The 19517-nt window shown below is 44.6% G+C and overlaps 1 protein-coding gene across 2 annotated transcripts in view; it reads left to right on the top strand.

Annotated features, from left to right (window-relative positions):
* Positions 1-19517, top strand: part of tmem266 (transmembrane protein 266) — a 158407-nt gene that overhangs the window by 31132 nt on the left and 107758 nt on the right. For both annotated transcript variants that reach the window (XM_072552960.1, XM_072552959.1), the window contains one exon: positions 7889-7989. In XM_072552960.1, the coding sequence (XP_072409061.1) occupies positions 7976-7989 (14 nt within the window). In that variant the 5' untranslated portion in view covers positions 7889-7975. The remainder of the gene's footprint in view (positions 1-7888; positions 7990-19517) is intronic.

Here is a 19517-nt window from a genome sequence, read left to right as displayed (position 1 = left end):
ATGCCCTCTAGTTCTGGACTCCCTGACCCCAGGGAAAAGACTTTGCCTATTTACCCTATCCAAACCCCTCATAATTGATCAATAGCATAACAACATCTCTACTTCCTCAGGAAGCTGAGGGAATTCAGCATATTCATAAAGACACTTACCAATTTTTATAGATGCTCCATAGAAACCATTCAATCCAAATGCATCACGTCTTGGTACGGCAACTGCTCTGCCCGGGGCCATAAGAAACTATGGAGAGTTGTGACCTCAGCTCAATCCTTCACACAAGCCAACCTTACATCCACTGACTCCATCTATCCTTCTCACTGCCTCGGGAAGGCAGCCAATGTCATCAAAGTCCCCTCCCATCCTGGTTATACTCTCTTCCAACTCGTCCATCGGACAGAAGATACAAACGCTTAAAAGAAAGCTTAAACGCACATTCCAACAGATTCAAGGGAAACTTCTTCCCCACTGTCGTCTGACTTCTGAATGGACCTCTCAAATTTTAAATTTAAATGTTGATGTTGTTCTTTGTGTGCCTTCTCTGCAGCCATAACATTGTATTCCTCGCTCTGTTCTATTATCCTAATGTACTTTGTATGGTATGATCTGCCTGTAAAGCAAAACTTTCACTGAACCTAGGTACATGTGACAATAATAAATCAAATAATTGATCATAGATCCGTGAGCTATTTGTTGCCAGTCAAATCTCCATTCGTACACATTCAGTTACCATTTTATTTCATATAGAAAGCAGACACAATGTTAGATGGACAAAGAGGAATGTTTTAATGCTGAGTTCCTCCCCGTTTCAGCTAAGATAGAGAGGATTATAAAAGAAGCCAGTATATGCAATACATTCCTGTGGTGATATATCTAAAACACATTTCCGTGTGTTAACTGATCACCCCATCAAATATTAATGTTCAGTCAGACATTGGATTACTGCGAGGTGGAATCCCCAGCTGTGGGAAAGAGTTAACACTGCATATCAAGACTGAAAAGACTTGGAAAAGAACATTTGCATTGATGTAGAACTTTACAAACCCCAAGGATATCGCAAAGCATTTTGCAGCCCATGAAATTCCTTTGAGTCTGCATTGGAATCCTGTGCAGCAGCCAGTTTACTCTCTGCAAGCTCCCACACCCATAATTTCTTATTGTATGAATAATTATAAATAATACAATATAATATAATGTCAACACAATCTATCTGAAGCCTGGGTGCAGTCTGTGGATTTGGGGTAGACTGCCATGTTAGTCTATGAGGATGGTTGGGCCACAAACAAGCAAAAGAGGTTCTTGTCGTTCAGAATAAGATGCAGCTCATTATGTAACAGTAACTAAGTATATGTCACATTAACTCTTAGGCAATTTGAATATTGATGATACGAGATAAATAAGGCAATCGTGTATCCATCAAGCAATTGCTCGATCTGACTGTAGTTGCCTAACTGCAACTGGCATAATCCAATGTTCCACCCAATGGCTATGCTACCTACCAGAATGGGTGGAGCTTCAGTTCTGTTCACATATTAACCCATTCATACCCATCACCTTGTACAGTAATGATCAGTATATGTGTTCTTAGTTGTTGATTGTTCGATTAAATATTGGTCCAAGGTATGGGGCAGACCTTCTATATTCATCTTCAAAATGGCATAGAATAGAAGCATAACAGTGCAGAAAGAGGCCACTCAGCGCACCAAGGGGTGGCACAGCGGCTCAGTGGTTAGCACTGCTGCCTCAACACTCCAGGGACCCGGTTTCGATTCCAGCCTTAGTTGATTGCCTGTGTGGAGTCTGCACATTCTCCCCGTGTCTGCGTGGGTCTCCTCCAGGTGCTCTGGCTTCCTCCCACAGTCCAAAAGCTGTGCAGGTTAGGTGAATTGGCCGTGCTAAATTGCCCATACTGTTAGGTGCATTAGCCAGGGGTAAATGTGGGGAGGTGGGTCTGGGTGGGTTACTCTTCAGAGGGTCAGTGTGGACTTGTTGGACCGAAGAACCTGTTTCCACACAGTAGGGAATCTAATCTAAAAACACCTATCCTCCAAAGAACATTCCGCCCCAACTCTATACCTATAACATTGTATTTCCCATGGTTAATCCACCTAGCGTGCAAATCCCTGGACACTACAGAGCAACTTAGTACTGCTAATTCACCTGCATATCTTTGCACTGTGGGAGGTAAGAGAACCCAGCAGAAGCAGGGAGAACACACAAACTCCACACAGTGACCCAAGGCTGGGATCAAAACCAGATCCCTGGTGCTGTGAGGCAGCAGTGTTAACCACTGAGCCACCCATAAGTGCTTCTACATCCAGTGTAAGAGCAGATAGCCTCCCAGTTTAAGAAAGATAGAGTGCCTCTAATTCTGCAGCACCTCCTCAGGAGTATTAGCTTAAATGCTCTGGAGGAGAACTTGAGCCCACAACCTTCATCTTCAGAGATAGAAATGTTACAAACTGAATCGTTATTGACAAGACTCCTACCTTGCCACAATTGTTTGCCTGTGTAGTGAACCCCATAAAATGTAAAAGTTTAAATTGATTTGTTTCCTTTAGCCCTTCTTTAATAAATGCTCCTGCCAATGCAATTAATGTCAATAAGCATGTTTCCAAAGATGGTTAAGTAATTTTAATCTTTCTGATTGCTTTAAGCTCTCACAATCAAATCTCAATAAATGAAACACAGCAATCATAACTATTAAGAATATGTCTGAACAATAAGTATTAAAAATTAAATAATGACAAAAGTTAATAGTTGAATCTTTGACTTTGTGCTGATTTACTTTTTAGTCATTAATGGGATATAGATATTTATTACCCATCCTTAATTGTCCTTGCGAACATGACGGTGAGCTGCCTTCTTGAATCAATGAGGTAAAAACAATAACTGCAGATGCTGGAAACCAAATTCTGGATTAGTGGTGCTGGAAGAACACAGCAGTTCAGGCAGCATCCAACGAGCAGCGAAATCGATGTTTCGGGCAAAAGCCATTCATCAGGAATAAAGCTTTTGCCCGAAACGTCGATTTCGCTGCTCGTTGGATGCTGCCTGAACTGCTGTGCTCTTCCAGCACCACTAATCCAGAATGCCTTCTTGAATCGTTGCAGTCTATGTGCTGTAGGTTAACCTACGTTGCCCTTAGGGAGGGAATTCCAGTACCTTGACTCAGTGACAGTGAATGAACAGTGAAGGACAGTGAAGGAATTCCAAGTCAGAATGGTGAATGGCTTGGAGGGGAATTTGTAGCTGGTGGTGTTCCCAAGAATATGCTGCCCTTGTCCTTCTAAGTAGTAGTAATCGTGAGTTTGGAAATTGCTGTCTTAGGAGCCTTGGTGAAGTTCTGCAGTGCATGTAGATGGTGCACATTGAGCTTTGTGCTTAGAGAGAGTAAATGTAGATGTGGTGCCAGTTAAGTAGGTTGCTTTGTCCTAGATGGTGCCAAGCTTCTTGAGTACTGTTGGAGTTACATCCATCCAGGCAAGTTGGAAATATGCCATCATAGTCCAATCGTTGTGTTTTATAGAATGTGGAAAATCTCTGGGGAGACGGAGTGACTTACTCACTGCAGGAATTCTCACCTCAGACTTGCTACAGTTTTTTTTATGGCTAATCCAATTCAGTTTCTGGTTAACTAATCTCCAGGGAGATTCAGTGATGGATTACTGTTGAATATCAAAGGACAATGGTTGGATTCTCTGTTGTTTGGAAATGGTCATTCCCTGACAGTTGTTTGGCCCAAACGTTAATTGTCCCTTGTCAGCATAAACCTGGATATTGACCAGGTCTTGCTGCATTGGACATTACTTCAGTATCTGAGGAGTCATGAATTGTGCTGAACATTGGTGCAGTAATTGGGAAATATACCCACTTCTGGCCTTATATGGAGGAAAGATCACTGATAGCTGAAGGTGATTGAGCCTACAACATGACCCTGAGGAACGCTGGAGGAGATCTTCAATTGTTTAATAAATGGCGGTGAGTTTCCTTCCTGCTTTCAGCACATCAGGTGGCACAGAAATTTACTTTAGGGAAGAAAATCAGATGAAAACCATCTCTAACTAAGACTAACGATTAAGGTAGTTCTGCCCAGATCTCTTGAACACTTTGTTAACAACGTGTCCTTGTTTGAATATTTTGTCCAATAGCTAATTTTGCTGACAGTGTAGTACTTCCTCAGTCCGACATTTGGGGAATCATTCTCAACCATGTGCTTTGGACTCCAGTGCAGCTGGACACCAACAAACTTCTGACTTAAAAGTGACTACTTACCCACTGAGATGACACAGTGAAGTGATTTGAACAGAGTGTGTGCAGGCAGGTGGGAAGAAACCTCTAATCCAATGTATTGCTTCTTAAAGTTCATTATTGTTAAGTAAACATGGGGAATCCTTCATTGATGACCCAGGGCATCAAGCTGTTACGTTAAAAACAATTCCCTGTTTTCACAGGTTCGGTGTGAATTGTTACCTAACATGTTGCTTTCTCACTCAGATTTCTGTTGTCTGCAACATTTGGTTTTTGTATTATCTGTATTAAGTTTGAATCTTATGTTAGCTATCAAGCTAGCTTAAGGCTAGGGACAAAATCAAAGATGAATAACACACACACAAAAGCAAGATTATGAATTAGAGATGACCAGGTTAAAGAGATGGACATCAAGAAGCCTCTTGAAGTCAGGGAACAATGTAACAGAGAAAGGTATGCGAAATTTCTTCCAGAATACAAGGGAATAACAAAAAGGAGCTGTGTAGTTGATGGATCTGGGAAAGGTGGTAAATCTTGAATCAAAGAAGGTGGTGGCATGTGGTAAGACTAAGTCTTTCAAGAGAAGTATGAATATGACAAGGTAGTAGAATGGGATTTATGCAGAGAGAAAGAACACTGCTGTAAGTCACTGGACCCAAAGCATTAACTGCTTTCTCTCCATAGATGGTGACAGACCTGCTGAGTTTCTCCAGTAATTTCTGTTTGTGTTGTTCCGTGGACATGATGGGCTGAATAGTCTATTACTGTACTATAAAATCATTTTGTAATGAACTGTAGATTCTGTACCAATCAGGAAGGTCCTAATATAAGACGAAAATCTATAACTAAAGCATCATTTTTCTGCAAACTCACCTTGTTAATTCCACTCACAGAATGCAGAGAAAAAAATGCATGTTTGTAGCTATTCAGATCTCTGTGGGAGAGATCTGTCTATTGATTACTTTGAACTTTAGCCCCATCATTTAATAAGAATCACTAACTGCTATAAATAAATTTGGATGATGAGAATTAATGGCCGATGCGTGTGTTGGATTGTACGGATATTCTGATGGGATTAACCATGAGGATATTTGTCTTGCAGTAATGAGAGTTAAGTAAAATTGAAATCAAGTGCAATAAGATCATTTCTGCTCAAGGACAAGGGTGTCACTGGCCAGGCGATCATTTATTGCCATCTCTAATTGCCTTTGAGAAGGTGGTGGTTGGATGCTTTCCTGCACCATTGCAGTCCTCAAGGGTGTGGGCAGACCCACAATGCTGGATTTTGACTCAGCAACACTCATGGAGCAGAGATATATTTCCAAGTCACGACAATGTGTGGCTTGGAGGGAGTTTGCATTTGGTAATGTTCCCATGTATGTGCTGCCCTCATCCTTTTAGGTAGTAGAGGTGCTTGGCTTGGAAGGCGCTGGTGAAGGAGCCTTCACAATTTACTGCAGTGCATCTCATTGATGGTGCACAGTCCTGCCTGTGTGCTTCAAAGGCTCATTAATGATCAACTCCATTGATGGAGGATTGAAATCATGTGTAGAGTCAGGATCGCAAATTGCTTTCCATGAAGGACATAGGGAACCAAATGGATTTTTAGGGTAACCCGACATAAGTTTTTTTTTGAAAGTGAAGTCAAAGTTCTCAATCTGTCAAAGGTAGAATTTGAAGATTTTGGCATTAAAGAAGAGGGATCGGGGGAGCCCAATAGTGGGCAATGAGACTGGCAACACTGGGGATATGGAGGTCCAGTCAATCTCATCAAGCCTGTGTCCTCTAGTTATTCATACATCCTCATGGAATAGTGGTTATGATGAGTGTACCACCATTCTCCATGTGAGCATCAAGGACTTGTGGCAGTTCTTTCAGGCAGCAGAGAGTAAAGACTATCCAAGGCTCTGTGCTGGAAAGAGGTGCGGTAGATCGAGGTTGGAGGATCTGGGTTGCGAGGCTGGAAAAGGTTACTGGGCTTACACTGAATTTGGATCCAAACATTGTTGCATCCCTTCTGTTTTCTGTTTTTTTAGCAGGTTTTTGTTAGAAATGGTTTCTAAATTGAATGGACTGACCTCCAGGGCACAATACACACTCGATCTTAGATAGATTCTTGATCTGTGACGGATTCAAGGGTTATGGAAAAAGGGCAGGAAAGTGGATGTGAGGACTGTTGGATCAGTCATGATCCTATTGAATAGCAGAGCAGGTTCAAGATGCCAAATGGCCTAATTTTGTTCCTATTTCTTATGGTCTGCTGATAGTTTCCATTTAGGTTCAAGCAGAGAGTATACCTTTTTAGGGAGTGACGATCAAGGGGAATGATGTCCTGGCTTGAGGTTGGTGGCTCGGGGATATCAAAGGTGCCTTCAAGAAACAAAACAGAAAAAATACAAGGAAGATCAGAGAATGGGCCACTGAACAGTTAGATTGGTAACTTAGATAGTTAAATGAAATTGCTCTATGCTATTTGTGAAGCTATTACACTGCACCAACACAGCTATTAACAAGTCTGGGGCTATAGCTCAATGGGAGAGTGTTTGGTTGCCAAAAACAGGATCAAGGCTTAACTTCTTGTCAGAACAATGCCACCTCTTACAGTGCAGTGTTCCCTTGGTTCTACCAGCCCATAGCATGTGCCCAGGTTGATAGAGTGGGACTTGAATTCAAAGCCCTCTGACACAATGGTGACAAGGCTTACCATTGAGACACAGCAATTACAGATTACTCCACTTTGGTCTGTCCTAGTCTGGTGACTATGAGCCATGCAGGAAGACCCCAATTTGATTCACTGGCCTGTGCCTCAATCAGGCCCATTGTAGATGGCAACAAATATGGGATGAGATGTTGAACTGGTGTCTCCTGCATCCCCTGGGGTAGGTGTGAAAGGTCAGATGACACTATCTTGAAGAGGAGCTGGAGATTTCTCCCTGGTGTCCAGCCCAAGTCTTCCCTTCTGACCTTTGTGACAATGCTGTGGCTTTAATATTTTATTTTGTCCTTTTTTTTGAAGAGAGGTAATAAGGCAGAAGTAATGAGCAGTCTACCAAAACCACTAGAGTAAACAGCTTGTGAGGCCTTGGTTTTTTTTTAAAGTTGGAACAATAGAGGCAGCCTGGATGAGTTTGGCCAACTCTCATAGACCAGGATTTCTCGGGTTTTTCAGTTTATTGGTTTAGGTTTAGGCAGCTACTGTTGTGGGTTTGAAGAAGTGGAAGCTTTTTTTCTCTCCCCAGTTATAGCCAAAAGCTGGGGATTCTCTTCCTGGGCTGTTAGATGGCATGTGAGACAAAGTGTTTTACTGATTTTGCCTTTTTGCCAAAGGGTGTGTTTAAGGGATGTCATTATATTGGCACAGTTAATGAGTAATAGTAATGTATCTATTATTCTATTACGTTTTGCAATAGAGTTGTTATTCTAAATTCCTCTTTCTTTGGTTGTATTTTAACTACTTATTTAAATTACTTGTGTTTTGCTGAACATCAGTAGTTTGATGAGTTGAATTGCATCTGGAACATGGCACGTTACATTTGCCTTTGTAATAAGAAAATGTTAGGGTCTAGGCTACCTTCTTAAAATATAACCCATAACACTTTTAACAAGAATGAAGTCTAATGGAATAACTGTTATTAATTTATAGGAATGTAAACTCCAAGTGATGAGTTGAAACTCTGATCGAACATGCCGGAGGTTTAAAAAGCTGCTGTTGAGCTCTGCATCTCCCCACATGGCGAACAATCAGTAAGTGTGATCAATAATCATCTTGACCTTGATATTACCCAGTTACCTATACCTCCATAATGCTGAGTAATTAGAGAAAGTCATTACCTTCCATTAGCTTATGCATAGGTTTCTGAAGGAGTAGCTGGGGATTCAGTTCCCTGCACTATTGCACAGGAAAGCACTAACCTCATTGTTTTCAACTGAGAAATAGATCTATAAGAGTTTGTTTGATTGAAGGCAAATTGAATTTCCCAAAGTGAAGATGTAGCACTGGCAGCGGTGCACTGATCATCTCGGAAATGGACCAGATGTAGATACCATCAAATATTGAGAAAAGACCTTACATTTAACTTTGGTCACAATTATTGTCTGATTTAATAAAACACTCAGGTGGTCATTAACTGCACCATGTTACATAAGACAAATTAACCAAGAGTTTAGAAAAGGAAAACCATAATGCTGAAATATTAATCATCGCTAACCATTCAATGAGGTGGTACCACAACAACATGCATTTGTATAGCATTCCCAATGTAGTAAAACATCTTCAAAATGCTTCTCAGAAACATTTCTGACACCAAGTCACACATTCAGATGTTAAGACCAGTGATAGAAAGAGTTAGTTTTCAGCTTTAAATAACAGCTTAAAGGAGGAGAGCGTTAGAGGGGAGAGAAAGTTTAGAGATTCTTTCAAGGCCAGGATTTACTGCCCGTTCCTTGAGCATGCAGTGGTGAACTGCCTTCTTAAACCCTTCAGTACATGTGGTGGAGGGACAAGGCCAGGGCTACTGGGGAGGAAGGCTCAGGAATTTGATCCAGTGACACTGATGGAACAACAATATAACTTCAAGTCAGGATGGTGACTGGTTTGGAGGGGGATTTATAGGCAGCCGTGATCCAGTACATTGACTGTGCTTGTCCTTCTAAATGGTAGTGGGTGCATGCTTGGAAGATGCTATTGAAGAAGCCTTAGTGAGTTGCTGCAGTGCATCTGAAAGGCAGTGATAGTTTGAGTGAAATTAAACATACAAACATATTAATTACAAGCAGGAGTATGCCCTGACTCCCCTTGAGCCTGATCCTCCACTCAATAAAATCATGGCAGATCTGATTTCTCTACAATCCTGCCAACCCACAATAGCCTTCATCCCCTTGTTTATCAAAATGCACATCAAAAAAGGGGTGGTATGGTGGCTCATTGGTTAATATTGCTGCCTCACAGCACCAGGGACCTGGGTTTGATTCCACACTCAGGTGACTGTCTGTGTGGAGTTTGCACATTCTCCCTGTGTCTGCAAGGGTTTCCTCCGGGTGCTCTGGTTTCACCCCACACTCCAAAGCTATGTGGATTAGGTGGTTTGGCCTTGCTAAGTTGTCCATGGTGTCCAGGGATGTGCAGGCTAGGTGGATTAGCCATAGGAGATGCAGGGTTATGGGGATAGGTTGGGGGGATGTAATGCTCTTCGGAGGTTCGGTGTGGATTCAATGGGCCAAATGGCCTCCTTCCACACTGTTGAGTTTCTACAATACTAGTTGTTTGAAGCAAATGCTGTGTGTTTACAACACTCGCTGTTAGAACATGGTGTGGATGTGAGATTGATGGAACATAGTGACACATAGCAACATGTCCCTCCTCTGGGTTAGTGACCACTAACAAGGTGCCTGGCTTTATGCCTGTGCTAAACAGCAAGGCAAGACAGAAGTAAAGTGAACCTGTTTGCACTGGCTGAGGAGGCAAGGAAATGTCAGGCAGAGGTGCAGTGAGCCCAGGCAGATAGGTGCCAAGAGAGTGAGCACTAAGAAAGTAAGCGAGCAGGGGTCCCGCCTTGCCACCTAATCTAATTCATGGGCTGGCTGTCAGTCCCCAGACACAAAGTGTCCTGACAGCAGTAGCATTCCAATAAAGATGGAGCTGTCCTCTGAAGTGCAGCATTGAAGTGAGGCATCATACTGTAAGTGGGTCAGAGACATGTCATGATGGTGCAGAGGAGCTGACCTGTGAGTGATGCCAGGATCTGTGGATGCAGTGACTGCATAGAATAGTGCTCTGAGCTATTGGCGCTGGGTGTTAGCGATGGAGGCCCCTAGGCGCAAGTTGGAGTCACCAGATACTCGCTCTGACTCTCAGGTTGGGAATTCTCAGCATGTAGTTTCTAACCAGAAGGTATTGGAGTAGGACAGTGCATATTCATGAGGTAATAATGAGGGTGATAATGAGCAATAATCCCCATTAATAGGCCTCATGCCTCCCACTGGTGAGAATCTCTTCTCAGTGTCAAAATTTAGCAGGAAAACAAGACTCATCACTCCCAACATCGAGAAAGTCTTGGCTTCTCTTGAATCTCTCAGCGTAGCTCATCTTTTTCAGGATCCAGTAAATTCCCCCCTTTTTCATTTCACTCTTCAACAGGATGTGGGTGTTGCTTGTTTTAAAAGGACAGGTTTCATTTAACAACTTGAATTTTCTGAGCAGTGTGTCTGCATAACGTGAACACAATAGATTATGTAATATATTGATTTTTGGAAAACATTAATAAGACATTAAATTGGCAATTTACATTATAACAGCCCCGGTGGGATTTGGAATCAACCATAGGCTTCTCTCTTGAGCCCCATAACTTTCTTGCAATTTACAAAAGAAAATATAAATGACCCACTTTGGAACACTGGTGCACACACAGACACACGTACATAGACACACACACACACAAGCAAACACACACATACACATTGACACATACACACACACAGACACACATACACGCACATACATATAGACACACACGCACAGACACACACACATACACATAGACACACCTAGACACACACACAGACATACACACACATATACACACACAGACATATGCACACACACAGACACACATACACGCACACACAGGCACACATACACACTCACTAACATTTGCGCGTGTGCACACACACATGCTCACACACCCACAGACACATACATGCACGCATACACCCACCTACAGACCCACACATGCACATACACACACACACACACACACACAAAAAGGCCTCTGACCAGACTCAAGATGAGAAGCTGGAATCCCAGCAGTAGAAACCACAACGAGGTAAATACAGCTACATCACAAAAGTAGAACATGACCAGGGGCAATCTGGGGAAAATGGAACCCCACTTAGGTTGTGGCTTCAAGTCCCACTCCAGCAGTCTGAGTACATAGCCAAAACACAACCAGTATATTGCAAAGAGAGTTTTATTTTTAATTTATTCCTTCATGGGATGTAGGTGTAACTAACAAAGCCAGCATTCATTACCCATCACCAATTGCTCACAAATTGTGTATCTTGCTTGCTACGATACCTCTAATTTCTTTTCCTTCCGCGCAGTCCTCCAAGGTTCTTGCACAGTAGTGACTTCTGAAAGCAGAAGTCCATGTACTTGCATGCTGACCAGAGTGTATGGAACCTTGGAGCAGGTCATTGCTTGTTAGGGCCATTCCTGAGGACAGTTAAGAGTCAACCACATTATTATGCCCTGCAGTAGATCAATGAGCTTGGGATGGCACCTACACTGTAACAATTCATTGAATCATAAGAACTTACTTATTGTACCCGTGCCAGCTCATTGATCGAACTATCTCAATTAGTCCCACTCCACTTCTTCTTTCCCCACTTCCCTTCAAATTTCCCCCTTTCATAAATCTATCCAATTCTTTCTTGAGAATTCTGATCAATCCACTTGCATCATAATAAATTGCTGCAGAAAATAAGTTTTCTTTGTGTTGCTTTCTGCCATTTACCTTAATTCTTTGAGCTTCTGACATAGCTGCCAGAGAAAACCATTTCTCCCCACGTTCTCTAACAGAATCCCTCATGATTTTGATAATAATCTTCTTGATGTGAATGAATGAATTTATTGTCACATATATTTCCAGAGATACAGTGAAAAGTGTTCTGTCGCCACAACCCGGCGCCATTTTGAAGTCCAAGGAGACTAAAAGAAAGTCCTTAAATGTAGTTCACTTTCAGGATCCCAAACACAGCTTCAAGAATTTCTGCAAGGTCCCTGCTCCGGGCCTACCACAGCCAGCAGCCCTCGCTCCAGGCACTGACACTGTCCATGTCAATGACCCACTGCCAAGAGCCCACACTCTGAGCCTACAGCAGCCAGGAATGCCCATTCTTCCATAGTTGCTGCAAACGCGCCCCTACCATCCCAGGAGTCCACACCTCAGGCCTAGGAAGCCAGGAGTCGCTGCCGACACCGCTCCAGCTTCCTCACGATGCCAGGATGATGAAGGAAAGAAAAGACGTAAAGGAGAGAGAGGAAGAGAAAGCGGCCAGCCTGGAGCAGATGGGGTCAGCCAGAACGCTACCTGCTCCTCGCTCACTGGGTGGCCCGAGGCTGGGGTGGAGCCGTGTCCGACTCATCCTGGAATTGCTGGAGACCTCCTCCTTCAGCCACCACTCTCCAGGCTTTAAAGAAAAAAGGAAGAGCTAAAGTAAAAAGATGAAGACAATAAGGAAAAGAGTGGACAAGGCCCCGGCTCAGCCCTGTATTCCGTCGCTATGTTGCTGGAACATCTATTTATTCTGGATGTGAATTCCTGCTTTGAAGTGAGTGGATGCCATTCAGGACATTGCTTACCTTGCAATACACTCATACCCAGGAGAGTTTTGCCTGCCCTGCTGTAATTGTGCTCCCTAGCAGCAGTCTCATGTCTGACAGTAAAAGTATGTCCCAGAGAGATTGCTAACCTTGGATCGGTTCCCTGGCCTGTGATAGTCTTTAAGCAGACAACAGTACGGCCACTGAATGCTTTTGCCAACCTATTAGCTCAGCTGGTAGCGCGTGTTGTCATGTGCCTCAGGCTGCTCTTCCGAGCAGATGGCCAGATGGAGTCACTGGAGTATGGAGTGGGCAGGTGTTGATGTGCTCTTCAGGATACCCAGCTCCAGCCTGATGTACATCACTAATGAGGGCAATGATTACGTTGGTCGAGTGCTACTGTGTTCCCTGACTCTAGGTAAAGTGCAGCATGTCACAAACGTACACGTCAGAATCATGTGCGAGACATTTCTGTATTACACATTCTGACATTCTATAGTCAACCATCCCTTCGTTCTGTGTTACACCATTCCTGCAGTATATTGTATTCCTACATTCTGCTCCTTTATTCATGTATCACACCATTCTTGCATTAATGCATTAGACCATTCCTGTACTTAACTATTCCTGCATTGATGCTTCACATCATTTCTACGTTAATGCATTCCTGCATCACACTGTACCTGCATTCCTGCATTACACCACTCCTCTGTTATCCCATTCCAACAGTGACTACAGGTATATGACAATTTTTTTTAGTAGGCAGTAAAGTTCTTCAGGATGTGAAAGATTCTCTGTGCAAGTTCTTTCTTTTTCCCGAGCATTTATTAAACTGACATGTTTGAGTGAACACTATGGTAACCCTTTGACAATGACCTTGCTGTGCCCAACACCATGGAGAGATGAAATCAGACATAGACAAAATCTCTAAAAAAGGCAATCTTGCATTTTCTGTCCCTTATTCGAAATGTCTGATAGTTAGTGTGACAATATTATGGCTTTAAGGAGTATATTTTGTCCTAGTTGTTTTTAAGAGAGATTTTGAGCTAGAGGTGTTTCTTATTTTGCAACTTGTACTACGAATCACTGTAAGATAATGTAACTTATTTTTCTTTATTATATCTATTTTGTATCTAAGATTTGTACCTAGGTACTTTGTAGCTCAGATGGTGCTGTATGGGGGCGATATTGTTAATTTTTCACTGTATTCCTGTACTTATGTACATGAGTGCATGTGACAACAAACCTATTTCTAAATTCTGATTCTTCGAGGCCAATAAACAGCTTGTGAGGCACTGAGGCTTTTCTTAAAGTTAGAACAATAGAAGCAGTCTGACTGGGTGGAATCAGGCTCCCACAGAACCAGGGCTTTAGTTTAATTTGCAGTTATTGGGGTTTTAAAGTTGGTTGTGGAAGCTGTTATCTCTTTCTCTCTCTCTCTCTCTCTCTCTCACACACACACACATACACACACACACGCACATACACATACATGCACACACACACACTTTCTCTCTGCCAAAATTTTCTCTTGCTGTTCTAATCTCCTGGACTGGAGAAACATCACATCTAAAAGAAACAGTTTTACTGTATTTGACTTTGCAAAGGGTGTGTTAATGGGATGTTACAATACTGGAGTAGTTGCAGTTTAGAAGTTTTCCAATAAAGTTAAAGTTATAGTAATTCTTTCTTTTGTTTGCACTTTAACTGTATGGTGAGAATAAAATGTATTTTGCTTGAAGCCAAGTAGTGCGACTAATTGAAATACATCTGGAACACAGTATATTACACTTTAAAAAAAAATAAAAGTTAAGGTCTTAGACTGTCTCCTTAATATATTCTGGATTAGTGGTGCTGGAAGAGCACAGCAGTTCAGGATGCTGCCTGAACTGCTGTGCTCTTCCAGCACCACTAATCCAGAATCTGGTTTCCAGCATCTGCAATCATTGTTTTTATCTTGTTTTTACCTTGTCTCCTTAATATAGTTGAAGGAGGTTTGGTCTGGTCCATAGCATCAGTTATTGAGCTTTTAGGGAACCTGATAGCAGCAACATTATGACTGGGTCTGATCATGCTAGAAAGAATGGATTCTCATTTCTGTGAATGGATCTTCATTTCTGTGCATTGCTTAATGACTGGGTCAAAGTACACATACGCAGATAGTAAGCTACCGCCATTCTTCAGCTGCCTCATTCCCATCCTCTTGAACACCATCTCCAGACCACAAGGCTCCTCCATCTTGTTCTCCACTAATCTCCTCCAATCTCAATCTGTGCAACCAACTGAATTTCCTTTCCATTACCTAACCTTAATTTTCTCAGCTCGGGGAAGCCCTGATGGAGCGTCAAAGATCCCTGTGCAAATACATATTTTTTTAATTCACTCGTGGGATGTGAGGGTCACTGGCTGGGCTAGCCTTTATTGCCTATACCTAGTTGAGCTGAAAATATTTTGCTGGAAAAGCGCAGCAGGTCAGGCAGCATCCAAGGAGCAGGAGAATCAACGTTTCGGGCATGAGCCCTTCTTCAGGAATGAGGAAAGTGTGTCCAGCAGGCTAAGATAAAAGGTAGGGAGGAGGGACTTGGGGGAGGGGCGTTGGAAATGCGATAGGTGGAAGGAGGTCAAGGTGAGGGTGGTAGGCCGGAGTGAGGGTGGGGGCGGGGGCGGAGAGGTTAGGCAGAAGATTGCAGGTTAGGAAGGCGGTGCTGAGTTCGAGGGATTTGACTGAGACAAGGTGGGGGGGAGGGGAAATGAGGAAACTGGAGAAATCTGAGTTCATCTCTTGTGGTTAGAGGGTTCCTAGGCGGAAGATGAGGCGCTCTTCCTCCAACTGTCATGTTGCTATGGTCTGGCGATGGAGGAGTCCAAGGACCTGCATATCCTTGGTGGAGTGGGAGGGGGAATTGAAGTGTTGAGCCACGGGGTGGTTGGGTTGGTTGGTCCGGGTGTCCCAGAGGTGTTCTCTGAAACGTTCCACAAGTAGGCGGCCTGTCTCCCCAATATAGAGGAGGCCACATCGGATGCAGCAGATACAATAAATGATGTGTGTGGAGGTGCGAATTTGTGGCGGATATGGAAGGGTCCCTTGGGGCCTTGGAGGGAAGTAAGGGGGGAGGTATGGGCGCAAGTTTTGCATTTCTTGCGGTTACAGGGGAAGGTGCCGGGAGTGGAGGTTGCGTTGGTGGGGTGTGTGGACCTGACGAGGGAGTCACAGAGGGAGCGGTCTTTTCAGAACGCTGATAGGGGAGGGGAGGGAAATATACCCTTGGTGGTGGGGTCCGTTTGGAGATGGCAGAAATGACGACGGATGATACGATGTATATGGAGGTTGGTGGGGTGGTAGGTGAGGACCGGGGGCTCTGTCCTGGTGGCGATTGGAGGGCCGGGGCTCAAGGGCGGAGGAGCAGGAAGTGGAGGAGATGCAGTGGAGGGCATCATCGATCACGTCTGGGGGCAAATTGCAGTCTTTGAAGAAGGAGGCCATCTGCGTTGTATGGTATTGGAACTGGTCTTCCTGGGAGCAGATGCAGCGGAGACGAAGGAATTGGGAATATGGGATGGCGGTTTACAGGGGGCAGGGTGGGAGGAGGTGTAGTCTAGGTAGCTGTGGGAGTCGGTCGGTTTATAGTAAATGTCCGTGTTGATTTGGTCGCCCGAGATAGAAATGGAAAAGTCTAGGAAGGGGAGGGAGGAGTCTGAGACGGTCCAGGTGAATTTGAGGTTGGGATGGAAGGTGTTGGTAAAGTGGATGAACTGTTCAACCTCTTCATGGCAGCACGAGGCAGCACTGATACAGTCATCGATGTAGCGGAGGAAAAGGTGGGGGCTGGTACCAGTGTAGCTGTGGAAGATGGACTGTTCCACATATCCTACGAAGAGGCAGGCATAGCTGGGGCCCATGCGGGTGCCCATGGCTACTCCTTTGGTTTGGAGGAAGTAGGAGGATTGGAAAGAGAAGTTGTTCAGGGTGAGGACCAGTTCAGTCAGTCGAAGGAGGGTATCAGTGGAAGAGACGGTACGGTGGGAAAGGAAGAAGCGGAGGGCTTTGAGTCCTTCGTGATGGGGGATGGAGGTGTATAGGGACTGGATGTCCATGGTGAAGATAAGACGTTGGGGACCAGGGAAGTGAAAATCATGGAGGAGGTGGAGGGTGTGGGTGGTGTCCCGAATGTAGATGGGGAGTTCTTGGAATAAGGGGGACAGGACCGTGTCGAGGTATGCAGAGATGAGTTTGGTGGGGCAGGAGCAGGCTGAGATAATGGGTCGGCCGGGGCAGTCAGGTTTGTGGATTTTGGGCAGGAGGTAGAAACAGGCGGTGTGAGGTTGTGGGACTATGAGGTTGGAAGCGGTTGATGGGAGATCCCCTGAAGTGATGGGGTTCTGGATGGTCTGGGAGATGATGGTTTGGTGATGGGAGGTGGGGTCATGGTCAAGGGGGCAGTAGGAGGAGGTGTCCGCGAGTTGGCGTTTAGCCTCAGCGGTGTAAAGGTCGGTGCGCCAAACTACTACCGTGCCTCCCTTGTCTGCCGGTTTGATAGTGAGGTTGGGGTTGGAACGGAGGGAGTGGAGGGCTGCACGTTCCGAGGGTGAGAGGTTGGAGTGGGTGAGAGGGGTGGAGAAGTTGAGGCGGTTAATGTCGCGGCAGCAGTTGGCTATGAAGAGATCGAGGGCGGGTAAGAGGCCAGCACGGGGTGTCCAGGTGGATGGGGTGTGTTGGAGGCAGGAGAAGGGGTCGTCAGAAGATGGGCGAGAATTCTGGTTGAAGAAGTAGTCGCGGAGGCGAGGGTGGCGGAAGAATTGTTCGATGTCACGCCGCGTGTTGAATTAGTTAACCCAAGAGCGTAGGGGAATAAAGGTGAGGCCTCTGCTGAGGACCTTGTTGACCTTGAGAAGGTGGTAGTGAGCTGCCTTCTTGAACCTCTGCAGTTCATGTGCTATAGATGGACCCACAATACTGTTAGGGAGGGAGTTCTAGGATTTTGACCCAGTGACACTGAAGGAATGGTGATGTATTTCCAAGTTAGTGTGGTGAGGGGTTTGAAGAGGAACTTACAGGTGGTGGTGATGTTCCTTTGTATCTGCTGCCCTCATCCTTATAGATGGAAGTGTTTATGGGTGTGAAAGGTGCTGTGTGAGGAATTTCTGCATTGCCTCTTATAATGATAATCACTGCTGCTGCAAAGCATCAGTGGTGGAAAGAGTAGACGTTTGCAGATGTGGTGACAGTCAAACCAAATACCTTGTATAGATGGTGTCAAGCTGCTTGCATGTTGTTAGAGCTACCCTCATCCAGGCAAGTGAAAAGTATTCTATCACACTCCTGACTTGTGCCTTATAGATAGTGACAAGCTTTTGGGAGTAAGAAGGTGAGCTACTCAATGCAGGTTTCCTAGCCTCTGACCTGCTTTTGTGGCCATTACATTAATATGGCTAGGCCCATTCAGTTTATGGTCAATGGTTACCCCCAGGATCATATTACCCCCAGGATTCAGTGATGGTAACATTGAATGTCATGGGGTAAAGGTTAGATTGTTTCTTGTTGGAGATGGTCATTGCCTGGGACTTGTGTGGCATGAATATTACTTGCCACATTTCAACCCAAGCCTTCAAACTATCCATGGCTTGTTGTAATTCAGACATGGATTGCTTCAGTATCTGAGGAGTCATCAATGGTGCTAAACATTGTGCAATCATTGATGAACATCTCAAATTCTGACCTTACCATGGAGAGAAGGACATTGATGAAGCAGCTGAAGATGGAAACTACTATGAGGAACTCCTGCAGAGATGTCCTGGAGCTGAGATGACTGACCTCCCATAATCACAGCCACCATCCTTCATGCCAGATATGATTTCAACCAGCAGGGAATTTACCCCTGATTTCAATTGACTCCAGTTTTGCTAGGACTCCTTGATGCCACACTCGGCCAAGTACAGCCTTGGTGACAGCACCTCTGGAATTTAGCTCTTCTGTCCATGTTTGAGCAAAGGTGAGTATTGAGGTCAGGAGCTCAGTGGTCCAGGCACAAGCCAAGCTGGGCATCACTGAACAGGTTATTGCTGAGCTGGTGCTGCTTAGCCTTCTATCTCTTTATTGATGATTGAGAGTAGACTGATGGGCCAGTCGTTGATAGGGTTGGATTTGTCAGGTAGATGCCAGTGTTGTAACTGGACTGGAACAGCTTAGCTAAGAGAGCAGCAGATCAGGGAAGAGGGAAGGAACAAAAAGGGTTTTTTTATTTTAAATACAGAGGAACCTCGATTGTCTAAAGGAGATGGGTGGGCAGTATTTCGTTCGGATAATTGATTATTCGGATAACTGATTCTCCTCTGGGACTTGGAGTTTTCTTAAGTTTCTTTTTCCTCGCTCTGCCTGCCTTGCTCCCTCTCTCTGTCTCAGGGTTTGTTTCTGAGCAGGGACACGCTTGTGTGGAAGGGTCCTGCAGCATTGCTGTAACCTCTCCCCGCTCGCTGCTGCTTCACTTCAATGGGATTGACAGAGTGAACACTTGCTATGTCTGCTCAGGAGACTAGGCAGCAGAACACTGCGCAACACCCCCCATACCCTGCCACCCCCCCATGTACCTCCGCACTCCCACATGTCCCTGCTCCTGCCCCCCCCCATATACGTCCATCCCCACCCCCCCATGGACCCCCACCCCCGCCCTCGGAATGGAGATGGCAGCCAGATTGGAAAGCAACAGCAAGAATGCTGCTGCCTTTGGGGAGGCGAGTCTTAAAATAGCACACACACTGCAAATACACACACACAGACACACACAGACACACACAGACAAACAGACACACACACACACACATACACAGACACACATGCACACAGACACACACAAACGCACACACACAGGCAAACGCACAGACACACAAACACGCACACACACACACACACACAAGTTTTTGACAAGTTCCACCGTTGCCCTGTACAGGACAATGC

This window comes from Chiloscyllium punctatum, chromosome 33, assembly GCF_047496795.1.
Source record: "Chiloscyllium punctatum isolate Juve2018m chromosome 33, sChiPun1.3, whole genome shotgun sequence".
In the NCBI taxonomy this organism is placed as follows: Eukaryota; Metazoa; Chordata; class Chondrichthyes; order Orectolobiformes; family Hemiscylliidae; genus Chiloscyllium; species Chiloscyllium punctatum.
Note: the sequence above shows the minus strand (reverse complement) of the source record. Positions and strands in the feature narration are given on the sequence as shown.